The sequence below is a fragment of the Spermophilus citellus genome (genome assembly GCF_964194105.1).
Source record: "Spermophilus citellus genome assembly, chromosome: 4".
NCBI lineage: Eukaryota > Metazoa > Chordata > Mammalia > Rodentia > Sciuridae > Spermophilus > Spermophilus citellus.
In genome coordinates, this window is record NC_138185.1 from 165546381 (window position 1) to 165560124 (window position 13744).

Below are 13744 nucleotides of genomic sequence, written 5' to 3' on the forward strand. Positions count from 1 at the left end.
CTGGTGCTGCTGCTTTCGCGGGCCGCGGCGCTGAACCCTGGAGAGCTCTTCCCCTATGGGGAATCGTGGGGAGACCAGCTCCTGCAGGAAGGCGACGACGAAAGCTCAGCCGCGGTGAAACTGGAGATTCCCCTGCGCTTTTACGATGTCCAGTTCAACAACCTCTATGTAAGTTCAGCCCGCTCCTGGTGCGCGACTCGGGCACATTTCTCTAGGTTCATCGCAGGAGTTAATGTTGTGGCCATCTCACCGTGACCCTTGGGAAGGAAGGAAATAGTCCACACTCTCGGCTCTCTCTCAGGGTATGCGGCTTCGGAGCGATGCCGCTGCCTGACCCCTGCAGTGGTAAAAAATTACCGGGGGAGGAAGAGTGAGAATTGTTCGCAGCCACGTAGCGTACCGGGCAGAAAAGAAGGTGGGGTTCCCCAGGCGATCAGAGATGTTTGCAGTAGGACAGTGAGGAGGCTGTGCACTTCTGCAGAGCTGGGGTGTTCCCTCCTCGACCTCGAGTCTCTCTCCCCAGGGACATGGGATTGTTTGGGGAGTGAGAAGATGGACGAACCCTGGGGCGCCTAGACCTATTGCACGCGTCGTGGAGTGGGGTTAGGGATGGGATCGCGGCTGCAGTTGTCCTGGTAGCCCTGAAGCCGGACTCCCTCCTGTTAGGAAGGAGAGGCTTCTTTCCCTCAGCAGGACCCTTCCCTCCCTGCAGAATTGGGTGAGCGCGCACGACTGGAGATGGGCGGCCTCCCCTTTGCTTGATCGTCAGTCTCTCTCTCTCTCTCTCTTTTTTTTTTTCCTTCTCACCACCCAGGTGGGCACAAACGGCATCATCTCCACCCAGGACTTCCCCAGGGAGACCCAATATGTGGACGATGATTTCCCCACAGACTTCCCCGCCATCGCCCCCTTCCTGGCTGATATCGACACGAGTCACGGAAGGGGCCGGGTCCTGTACCGCCAGGACACCTCCCCGGCAGTGCTGGGCCTGGCAACCCGTTACGTGCGCACAGGGTTCCCGAGCTCAGCTGCCAGCTTCACTCCCACCCACGCCTTCGTGGCCACCTGGGAGCAGGTGGGAGCTTATGAGGGAGGTCAAGCGTGGGGTTCCGCCCTCAGAGGAGGTAAGTGATGGGCGATGCTCCCCGGCTGAGTGAATCCAGGGATGGACTTGAATTTTAACGGGAACCCAGGGACTGGCTCCTAGTTTCTTCTGAGTTTGCCCATGTACCAAACTTGATGGTTCCTTTGGTGGCCCCATAACTTAAGTGGTTTGGAAGAGTGGCTTCAGAGGTGTCCTTTGATGTCTTCTGAGGCTCATTCAGATCTGGTTATGTTAGCAAGGAAAACTGCTTAGTGCAGATGCCAGAGGTCCTGGGAACAGGCAGTTTACTGCTTATTTGTTTATTTTTAGGATCACCTCTAAGTATTTCTGATTATGTGTTCACTAAAGGAAAAATCAGAAAGTCAGGAAATTTAAGAAACCACTCATTTTCCTACTACTATTAAACATTTTTGTATGGACATTTTCCAGAGTTTTTTTCTTTACACATACATAATTGCTATTTATTAACAATAGTGGATTCACACTGTATGTACTTCTACATAACTTGTTTTTTCACCAAATAGTGTATTCCAAATATGTTTTGATGTTAATAACTATATTTCTATAACATTAAGCATGACGACTGTGTAATATTCCACTCAATATGTTTACCATAGTTTATTTAACCAGTATTCCCAGTGGTCATTAAGGTTGTTTCCATCATTATAAGTATTACTTGTGAGGCACTTTTCAAAAAGTTACATCTTTGCACATCTTCTTAGCTGACATCCCAGAAATCACAATTGGTAGGCAATTGCTTTTTCTAAGGTACTTGAAAGCTTTTGCTAAATTGCCCTCCAGATACCAGTTTACGTATATTCCTTAGTTTATAGGAGACTGTCCACAATGTGTTTTATAGTCTTTCCTTGGAGAGAGCAAAGCAATCCAGGCTACAGTTTTTGATCCCAGGAGCAAGATTTGAAGTACTCCAAATGGACAATGGGTAGAGCCAGGGCAGTTTGGTAAATGGCAAATTCCCTCATTCTTGGGAGTAGGTAAGGATTTCCTTTTATGCAATTAGACCTGAATATAAAATTTGGTGCTTCAAGGGCAAAAGTATTACTTATTTTAACTGATTAAAGTGTTTCTTAACTATAGAAAGATAGCATATATCCTCCCTAAGAAGTTAAGAAGGTAGCTCAAGATGGTGGCTGTTCTTGCTCTGTGGTTAGAGTAAAGACTATTTTCTATAACTTATACTAAGCAAAAATTCTCTTAAAGTGAAAAAAAATTTATGTTTGGGGTTTTCTTTTTGCCATTCAGTTTTTTTGTCAAGTAAAATTAGTTTTATTTATTGAACAACTTTTTAAATGCATGGTTGTGACATCTCAGTTATCTCAACAGAATATCTTCAGTTGAAACAAACATTGTGCACCTTCTTTATGCACACCACTGGGCTGGGTAGAGGGTTGGAGAGGACATAAAGAAAAATATGGCTAGTCTCTACCATTACGTTTTATTCATTCATTTTTGTTTATAAGTTAGAAAATTGATTCAAAATTGTTATCACATGCCAATAATAGAAATTTGAAAAACAGAAAATAAGAAAACATTATTTATAATTCTAATAATTAGTGGCCACCAATGCTTACACTTTATTATATATTCTTATAATCTTTAAAAAAAAACTTGTATCTTAAGTGTGATATTTTTACCTGTGTGTTTAAATCACTTATATTTAAACATAGTTGAGATTTATTTATCCAATAAACCATTTCTGTACACTTACTATTGGGTCATTATTAGGGTAGATACTGTGGAAGGACATACTCTTGCCACGAAGGACCTCATAGTTTGAAGGACCTCATGGATTGTTTTTGATTATGATAGGTATGGTGTCTTGACTTAAAGAGCCTACCCCTAACCCTTCCTGTATAAGGGGAAATCCATCTGTGTGGGGTTTTAGTGAAAAGGTATCTTTGCATCTGAGTTAGTAGAGTAGATCATTCACTATAGAAGGGATAGCATGTGTCACCCATGTGCCTTAAATTATAACATGCTGAGGGCACTGCAGGTTGTGCCTTGTTACTGAAGAAGAAGGGTGATGAGATACAAGGCTTTTAGAAAGGCCACATATTCCTTTGGGAGGAGTTTGGATTTTTTTTTTTTTTCCTGGGCAGTGGGCTGCCTTTGAAGGATTTTAACAGGGGAGGGGCGGTTTGAGATGTTTTTGCTTTGTTGTTTTTAAAGAGAGATAATTTTGATGGTATTGAGAAGGTTAGGGCACAAAGGAGACTGACTGCTTAGACAATTATTAAACATGTTATTGATTCAAGCTATTTTGTTAAATTCTTCCAAAAATAATTTATCATACTATCTTCCCATCACAATCCTACAGGATAAGTACAAGAATTACTGTTTGCATTTCACAGATAATGGCAAATAGAAGATAAAGTGATCATCCAGGATGATTGCAGAGGACACTTTGATGACAGTATCAGTTCCAAATTTGAATTGCAGTGCTCAGAAGAGAATCTAGTTATATGTGTGTCTTATTTTTTCAGTAGAGAAAAGAAAGACAAAGTTGAGTCTAAGTAAATTAGAGAGAAGAGCAATTGCATGACAACTGGGTTTATGAAATCCTGCTACAGCTTTTGGATCCCAATTGTACTGGGGCTTCTTTGAAATAAAAGTTACCATACAGATGAGATGACTTAGTTAATTACCTTTCTCAATTTCATCTGTAGCAGGGGTGTGCTACTTCTTTTATCAAATTTCCAGGGTGGTTGTGAAGCCAATGACAACATAAAAACATTTGGGAAAAAAAGAATGGTTTTGAAAGGTTAGCCAGTCAGTGACTTTGGAAGTAGTGACCCAGATTCAAACTTAATTTCCTAACCTGTAAAATGGGGTAGCAATGCCTCCTACTGTACAGAACTGTTGTGAGAATGAACCGAGGTGACATTTTTACGTAAAGCTATTGTAGTCCCTTGACCTAGTATCAGCCAAACTATGTTTCCCTATGTTGACTTGATAAGACCAGTTTCTACTTCTTTTGTTCCTTTCTCTCCTAAAGATGTTGTGATACAGGTCCTTTGTGTAAGCATTCTTTAACTAGAGGATTTTCTGAATAATGACTTTTCTTGTTCTTTTTTGTTTGTTTGTTCCTTTTATGGAGGGAAGTTAGTTTAGGGAAAGGTTTGTAGATTCTATTGCTCTTTAACATTTCTAGTTAAAATCATTCTTTAGACATTTTCATATACTAAATTGGCTTCAGAATTTGTTTCCTTTAGAAAGATGAGGATTCTGTTAGGACAGAGTATGTTTTTTCAATTACCCACGTTGAAGAGTCTTCTGAATACTTTAAAGAGCCCTGGGACTTGAATTCTTGCTTTAATAGTTTTCTGGAGATAGATTTTGGCAACCATTAAACTACTTTGCTTGAAGGATTGTGTGAATCTTATGTGGATTTCTTGAATCTTGGCATACTAAGATAATATTGCAGAGTTACTAGAAACTTGAATATATCAGAGGAATGGCATCTTTACCACTTAAAACAGTCAAGTTGGTGCCCTTTCTCTCCATTGATATTCTCATTGGGTATGACAGGAAGCTGTACCTGATGTTGCAGGACTGTCAAGGTGTAATTACATCAGAAAAAAAATGTGAACAAATAGTGTTTATCAATTCAATTAATCTGAAATTGTTTTAAACCTTCATGTAGGTAATTCACAAAGAAGTCATGGTATTGACTTTCAAAGAACTGTGGGAGACACAAGAGTAGTGTTTACTTTAGCTATGTGTATGTTTTTGTTTGTTTGTTTGCAGGGGGAGGAGCATTGTGGGGTGGTCACTTTTAAGGGCTTATAGAGAACTAGGTTATACAGATCTGTGTAGTGTGGGATGTTTTTGTTGACCTAGAATTTCAGTCGTGTTAAAAGTACTTGAGAGAATGAACATTGAGAATGAGGTAGCAGGAGGGGTTGATCTGAGTTGGGGCATGTCCTGAGAGAAGACTGAGAGGGCTGAGGCTGGAGAAAAGGATGAGGGAGTAGCGGGACAGTGACGTAAGAGTGAGTAGGAGGTTGCCCAGTGAAGGCCTCCGTGTGGAGATGGGGCATGTTGACTTGATGCAAAGGATGATAATCACTGACCAAGAAAATTGGACTTGGTTGTAGCTTTTTGACTTCTAAAACAGGGTTCAGAAGAGGGAGGTCTACAGATTATCAGGGCCAATTTAACCTGAGTCTAAGATATAGGTATAAAGACAAAATTGAGACACATGTGGAAACTGGTTTAAAAAAATACCGAAGTTTTGCTCAAACCCAAGTGTCAGGAAAGATGCAATATTAGGGATGTGACCACACTGAGCATTTATCTTTGAATTTTGGGCAAGTTTTGTAGGATTTAGTGCAGAAAAACGAACAGGGGAAATCACACATGTGACGGTGTTCTACAGATGAGGAAATGAAGAATTACGCTAAGGAATAGAGGCTGGTGTTCCCATTGAACTCAGGAGGCCACAAGTCAGTGATCCTACAACTCTAGAGAGCATGTGTCCCTAGGAAGACAGGAAGAACTCTGTGACCCCTGAAGGAGTCATCCTACTCCACTTTCATTTTTATTTTGGCAAAACTCTATAGGCAAACCCCTTGGGGAGAGGGACGGGATGGCACTATTGTGACTTTTTGACAGATGTCTGTAATTAATTAAATGAATTGCAAGCATTAAAGGGGGCATGTTTTGTATCCATCAGCCTATGTCTGCCTAGTGTCACATCAGTATGGGTGGTGATGTCCTTCACCTGGAAGGGGACAGGCAGACTCCTCTCTGGTTTCTGCTCAGAGTTCTGGCCTTTCTCTCTCTGATATCAGGATGGTGGAAACCTTGAAGCTCCGCAGCCACTAGCCTGAACCTGTGTACTGCTTCTTTCCCTTTAGAGGCCCCTCTCTCCTCTCTGGGATCCTGGGGAAGTTGAGAGCCAGTGACCCTTGTGTAGGGTTTGGCAGCCTATCTGAGGGTTTGCCTTCAGAGTCCAAACATGTGGGGCTCTTGCAAAGGCTTGTATCTGGAAATTCAAGGACCTTTCTGGTTTGGAAGCCAGTCAAGGAGTGCTTGGGAGGAGGAGCCCTTCAGGACAGCGTCAAGTGGGCTCTTTAGCAATTAGATGTAGAATTTTGTAGAAGTGTCGGAGAACTTTACAAGTCATCCTTTGGTGTGCGAGTTGTTTTTAAACAGCCAAACTCTTCTGGAGTGTACTTAGAATTTTGTAGAACTGATGGAGAACTTTACAAGTCAGTATTTGGTGAGTGGGTGGTTTTTAAACAGCCAAACTCTTTTGGAGTGTACTTTGGTCTCATAAATTCTATTAAAAGGAAGTTGTTGTCTTCCTTTGATATTTGCCTGTTTCAGAGGAGACAAAGAAATTAAACATTTGCCACCTGTAATGAGTGCTTGTCTCAAAGAAGGCATATGAAAGATGTTGAACACATCTTAATCAGAACCGGGCTGTTGAGTGAGTGACTGAGAGAATGAATGAAATGCTAACTACCCAGACCCCATGGGGAAAAGCCAGACCCCCCTCTCAGCTTTGTTTATTTTTCCATATCCCTCCTCCCAGTCCCTGCAACTCCTCACAATCTTACACCGCCTTATCTTTCAGAATTTCTCTAAACTTAGAACCGGATTCTCCCCTCTCTTGTACCTTGATTGTGGGCAATCCACAGCAGGAGCTTTTAAAGTGTAGCTTTCTAAAATGGGGTTCTTCCACTTGTATTATTCTTCTCTTACCCCTCATTTCCTCTTATATGTAATTTTCTAAAACCCTGAGGATCACCTTCCATTTCGGGGAGGGGTGGGGAGGGGAGGGGAGGGGGAATAGTAGAGAATAGGATAGACAGCAGAATACATCAGACACTAGAATGGCAATATGTAAATCAATGGAAGTGTAACTGATGTGATACAGCAATCTGTATGCGGGGTAAAAATGGGAGTTCATAACCCACTTGAATCAAACTGTGAAATATGATATATTAAGAACTATGTAATGTTTTGAACAACCAACAATTAAAAAAAAGATAAATCTGAAAAAAAATAAAAATAAAATGGGGTTCTTTCTCTTTCCCCAATGACTTCTCTTTTCCAAGTTTTTATTCTGACCGAAATAAAACTCTGAAGTGATAGAATCCACATTAATTGATGATGAAGTATATATTATGCATAGACAAGGGGGCAGAATGCCTTGGTTTACATTTGGCAGAAGTCGAGGCTTCTGATCTGTGAAAGATTCTAGAAAACATTCCTTGCCTTTTGTTTTAGGAACAGTCAAGTTTTACTGATGAAACAATCAACAGCCGCAACAATAACAAATATATAGGATCCCCTGTCTATTAAGGGGAATAAGGTCAGGAGGGTTTGTAGATGCAGAGAAAGAAGGTTGGGAATGGGGGAGACCAGCAAGAGGATTTTTTTTCAGTTAGAGAACTACAAGAAAGTTTACATAGTATTTGTGTGTGTGTGTGTGGTGCTGGGGTTTAAACTCAGGGCCTTGCCATGATAGGAAAGCACTCTACACTGAGCTACATCCCCTGCCCTTTTAAAAATTTTATTTTGAGACAGGGTCTTTGTAAGTTGTCCAGGATGGCCTTGAACTTGCCATCCTCCTACTTCAGCCTCCTCAGAGCAGATGGGATTACAGGAGTATGCTGCCATGGCTCCTGCAATAGATTTTTTTTTTTTAAAGCATGCTAATGCCTGCATTTCTTTGTCCTATCTGCAAAACCTCAAAACTTCTTTGAAATTAAATATTGAAGGGAAAAATTAGCATTAGAAAAGATCTGAAACAAGATGGGAGAGGACCCAGGACAGACCCAAAGCACGACACATTCTTTCCTCTCTATTGTTTTCATTTAAGTTCTTCTCTGTGCCTAGCCAAATGAGAAGGTAATAATTTGTGCTAGTAAATGTTTCTATGAATCACCTTATTTATGAGGGAAGTGGGTTTTTTTTTTTTGAGGGAAGTGGTTTTTAAAAAATACCTATACAGTTCCTTATTAGATTATAAAATGAGTGTGTGATCTAGTGAGAGAGGTAGTCTTGCAGCCCTAAGTATAGCATTTTTAAAAGATAATCCAGCACCATTAATTGATCTTTTGGAAGGGTAGTGGGCAGATAGCTGGATAAAGGTAAAGGTGAAAAATGTCTTATTGAAATGAGAGTAAACTGAACATCAAACAGTGATTCTGTAGTCAGCTGGGTACTGAGTTTGTGGCTAATTTAGGCTCCTGGTCTCTCTCTCTCTCTCTGGTCTGCTTTGACTCCAGTGGTATTTATTAACATTCACAGGCTGCCTCTGTGATGGCTCCCCACCCCCACCCGGAGTCTTGGGCACACACCCTCCTCTGCGGCCTCAACCACTCTACCACTCTCCCTTAACTGTCCTGCAGTTCCAAACACTGCTGCTTCCCTCTCCTAGGCAGAGTCTCCTGTTTTTTGCTCCTTGTGTATTTGGTGCTGAGCGTAATATCCAGTGTTTACTAGACACTTGGCCATTTGAATTACTGTAGAAATGAATAAGCAAAGAGGGTTTAGAAACATATAAACAGCCAACCAAGCGAAACGAAGTGAATGCTATCTAGAAATACCCACAGAGGTGTCACGGAGGGTGAGAAGTAATTCTAGAGAGAATCACAGAACACTTCCGAGGGGCAGTGTCTGAAGCTTAGGAGGAGTTGTAGATGCAGAGAAACATGAGCAAAGGATAGAAGCACCAAATACATGGTACAAAGGGGGATGACTTAGTAGTCCAATGATGGTGCAGCAGAACCGAGGGGAGGTTGGGTCATTACAAATCCCCGTGAATGGGGCGCTAAGGACTGGCCTAGTGGTGCAGGGCATGGGTGGGTTCTGGCTGCCACCACGGACTTGCTGACAGATTTTTGGCACATTTGCTAGCCTCTCGTCTCTTTTCCTCATCTGTGACTTGAGGGTAACTCTGGTGCTGGTGTGGAAGAGAAAAGAGAGTGAGGCCCTGAGAGCAGCAAGGAGGCCTTTTGGTCAGCTAGTGCCTAACACAGTGCCTGCCCTCCATGGGCACTTAATAAATAGATGAATTCATGAATGAATGATCCAGAGGAGAGATGCTGGGTGCCTGGGGTTATACACTAGGGCAGTGACTGTGGCAATGGACAAGTTAACTTTGCTACTTGCTCTTAGCTCTGAGAGGGGTTTAGATGAGAGATATTGGAAAACATAAAAAAATTTTAAGGTTTTTTTTTTCTGTGCCAACTGATATGAATTGATAGAAGATACTTATAATACATGAATGATAGTACTTATAAATTACATTTGTAATTTGAAGAAGGAATTTTAAAGATTATATTTCAAGACAATTTGGGGAAATCCTGAGAAAAGTGAGTGCCTTTCCACCTTGATGTCTTGCCTGCATTCTGTCATTTCCTTCATCTGTTCGTTTAAGGATGTCTCCAATTTCTTTTTCTTTTCTTTTTATTAGCTGAACACTTTCCAGGTGGTTTTGGCATCTGATGAGTCCGATTCCTACGCCCTCTTTCTTTATCCGGCCAACGGTCTTCAGTTCTTCGGAACCCGCCCCAAAGAGTCCTACAACGTCCAGCTCCAGCTTCCAGCCCGGGTGGGCTTTTGCCGAGGCGAGGCTGATGACCTGAAGCGAGAAGGTTTATATTTCAGCTTGACCAGCACTGAGCAGTCTGTGAAAAATCTCTACCAGTAAGTAACATGGAGCTTAAGCCTTTTTCTGTTTGAATATAAAGAATCTAGGACCCAAATCCTAGTGGCTATAGACTATTAAATTACCGTTTGGTGGCTTATAAGAAAGACTGTGCATCAAACCCAGGAATTAGATTGGACCCAGGGAGAATCAAGTTCTCCAAGATGTAGAAGGTCCTTTATTTGTCCTGCCCTGTTGAGTATAGATACCAGAAACAGAGCAGAGTGTGTGTGTGTGTTTGCAGAGCCACGGAGGCTTGCTATGAAAAACATTGCTCTTGGAACCACATAAAAATATCCAGTAGTATAAACTGCCTAGGTGGAGGGTTTTCAGGTTAATCATTTCACAGGGGAGGATTTAGTCTATTGGACAGGTACTGTTAAAAATTAAATTAATATAATTTAGGAAAAAAATAAAACACATTTGTAAATGTTTAGAAGCCTCAGGATTTCTCTATGGCGTTATGACCTGAAGTTACACTAATTGGTTTTCCATGGGGTAGCCAGAATTGGACCCATGTCATTGGCTTACTCCACAATTGCAATATTTAGCCCTGACCCATTTTGTCAGTCCATTTGGGGGCAGTATGATTTTTATTAACCCTGGTATTTTGAGGGTTTTTTGTTTGTTTTGTTTGTTTGTTTGTTTTTGTCTTTCTTGTATCCCTTTCCTGACTACTGGTCCAGAAACCAGATGGAACACATTGTTTATCTCCTAGCCTCCCTTAACTGAGTCTCCATTTCATTAAATCACCCGTGGGTGTAGGAACACCTTACAGCTATGCATGGCATCTGCTCTGCTTGACTACCAGACCATGGGCACTGCAGCCAGATAAGGTTTCTCAGAGCTGACGTTTATTGAAAGCTTATTATTTGCTAAGTATTGTGCTAAATACTTTCCAGGTGTTATCTTAATTAAAAGTCACCAGAATCGCAGGAAGTAAGTACTACTATTTTCTAAATTTTACAAATAAGCTTAGGGAAGTTAAATCAGTTGCCTGTGATCTCAGAGTTAAGTGGCCAAGCCACAGCCCAAGCGCAGGTCAGGAGTGCTCAATTGCTTACTCTGTTTTATGCTGAGCCCTTGTCTCCTTTCCCATTCTGTGATCCACAGGGGACATCTTTCGGTTTCTAGCTAGACATCTGTGTAGTCTGGACTCTGGGGCAAACTTAGCTCCTTGTTCTCTCTCTGCTGCCCTCCCCTCTCCATCCTCCTCTTTTATTCAGGAGCTTGGGTTCTCTACTGCTCAGATATTATGGAAGTGCTCACAGTGAGCTTGCAGTATACAGATTTTTTAAGAGCCAGGCCCTGCACACCAATGACTTGTGCTCTGGTAATGTAGACCAATAGGTCAATCCAATCATAGAGTCTAGAGTAAGGGCTGACATCCACACAGGGCCCAGGAGCAGTGGGGCCACAAAGCCCATGGGGAAAAAAGCAGTTGTGTCCCCCACCAGACTCCTGAAGGCCCTGAGATCTAACACCATACATGTGTGCAACAAGCACACAGCACTGCCACTTATCTCTCTAGACCATCCATGTCTTCATCGTTGATACTTTCCATAAATCTCTTATTGTCTTGAGAATGGAATAAGAAATGGGGCCAAGGCAGGCTCTGAGGTGCAGTTCTGTAATCCCAGCAACTCAGGAGGCTGAGGCAGGAAGATTGCAAATTTGAGGGCAGTTTGGGCAACTCAATAAGACCCTATCTCCAAATAAAAATGAAAAGTTCTGGGGATGTAGAGCACCCCAGGGTTCAATCCCCAATATTACCAAGGAGGTGGGGAGAAATGGGGACCAAATGAAGTATGTAAAAAAAAAAGTACAGAAAATGCAGAACAATGTGAAATAAAAGTAAAAAGTACCCGTGATCACCACTTCAAGTGATAAACAGTGTTAGCCATCCTTCCTGTGTTTGAGGTACATACACAAACTTTTTAAAACACAAATTGTTTGTTCACTCTACATGTGGTATTTTCACATTGGTCACTGTCTTACAGGCACCTTTCAGTCCTATGTCTGTCTATATTATCATTTTGAGACAATAAAGCATTGCATCGTGTATGTTCTGCATTGTCCAACTTGTTGATGAACATTTAACATGTTTTTGAATTAAAGGAAGTGACAAATGACATTTCAGTTCACTCCTAAATACTTTGGTATGCATCACTAAAGAGTAAAGTTATTTTCCTTGTCAATGGAACCTTTCTTTTCCTCAAACTTGTCCTATACTGGTAAATTCAAAGGTCATAAATTAAATAATTCATAATGTTTGTCAGACTCTTCTTTTGCAAACTTAAATGTGAACGTGTACATTTGCATTTTGGTTGAATAAACTTTTCTGTCTTCTGGAAGATAGTAATACTAAGTAGGTAAATCATGCACAGGGTGTGTACTAGGCATTTTGTGTGGTTTTCTCACTTAATCTTTCTAACAACCCAACAAGGAAGGCATTAGCATCCTATTTTGTATCTTGGTTTTCCCCTCTAGGAAATAATTTCTTTCTATCACTAAGCCTTACAAATGATCTGGGATTTTATGATAAACTCAAACTAGTTACTTTCCCATCATACACTATGACAAAATCCAGAATCATTATTTATATGTCATTAGAAGGCTATTTTATTTAGCTCTTATCTACCATTATTTGTGTAGCCCTATCTGAAAGTTTTATAGTTTTCTGTTTCTAAATCAGAGAACAGATTTCAAAGCTGCAACACTTCTAATGTGATGATCAACTTAATATCCTAGACGGCTAGGATTTTCTCATATCTTCTTTAATTTTCCTTTTTGCTTCTGAACAACACTAATGCTATGAAAATACTGTTTTTGCATAGAATATTGTTCTAAGGATCACAGTTTTATTTTCTGTGCTCTTCTTTTCCTAGATTTACTACAGCAGCAGCAGCAGCTGTGCATACGAGCGCACACACACACACACACACACACACACACAAAAGGGAGAGAATCTCAAATTGTGTTTTAAAATATTTTTACTGTAAAAACCCAGACTAATATGATGAATACCTACCCCCTAAAGCAGAGGTCTCTTGCTTTTGCAATTCAATACATTTTAAATATCTTATTCATTATTCACTCCTATTCCTCATTGCTGACTTTGGAGGAAATTCCATAGCATGGGAGAATTTGAGCATGGTATTTTGTACAAACAGCAGAAGAGTCTATAAACTGGTAGATTCAAGCTAGCCAGACTCTTGCTAGCTCAAGTTTCCTCTTAGTTTTAAAAATCTTATGGATAGTTTTTCTCTTCAGAATGTATCATTGACTCTAAAATAATGGATTATTGGGATATTTGGAAAACTGAATAGAATCATTGATACTTCCTAGTGGAGAAAATGAGTGATCTTTAGATGTTTTTGCAAAGACTTCTCACTTAAGACTCCTTTCATTTTAACAAGCTACATTCTTTTTTTGGTGGCAGGTACCAGGGATTGAACCCAGGGGTGCTTAGCCACATCCCCAGCCCATTTTTGTATTTTATTTAGAGACAGAGTCTCACTGAGTTGCTTAGGGCCTTGCTAAGTTGCTGAGTCTGGCTTTGAACTCATGATCCTCCTGCCTCAGCCTCCCAAACTGCTGGGATTACAGGAGTGCACCACCTCACCCAGATTGACTAAGCTACATTCTTATTTTCCCCTTAAATTTGTTCTGCATTTGCTCAAAAATTTTTAAACTTTAATGGTTACTGGTTTTTTTTTCAGAAATTTTTATTTGATTCTCCATTCTCTGTGGATTAGTACATGGGGACAATAATGAAAATGTCTTTTTAACTTTCCTTAGAGTAGTGATAATCCAGGTGCTGACTATCATGATTTAGTTTTATGATATAATATAGATGTTTAGAGCATGGGCTTTGTGTTAGCACTGAATTTAAGTCCAGGCTCTGGCAGCAATTAGTTATGTGATCCTAAGGATATTAGTGAACCTCTCTG

General features: G+C 40.9%; 1 protein-coding gene across 1 annotated transcript in view; it reads left to right on the top strand.

The window, feature by feature from the left end:
• NID2 (nidogen 2) overlaps positions 1 to 13744 on the top strand; it is a gene marked incomplete at its 5' end in the record, with an annotated part of 60984 nt that continues 47240 nt past the window's right edge. The window contains 4 exon segments of the mRNA XM_081292912.1: positions 1 to 168; positions 815 to 1090; positions 1092 to 1124; positions 9558 to 9790. Of these exon segments, the coding sequence (XP_081149038.1) occupies positions 1 to 168; positions 815 to 1090; positions 1092 to 1124; positions 9558 to 9790 (710 nt within the window).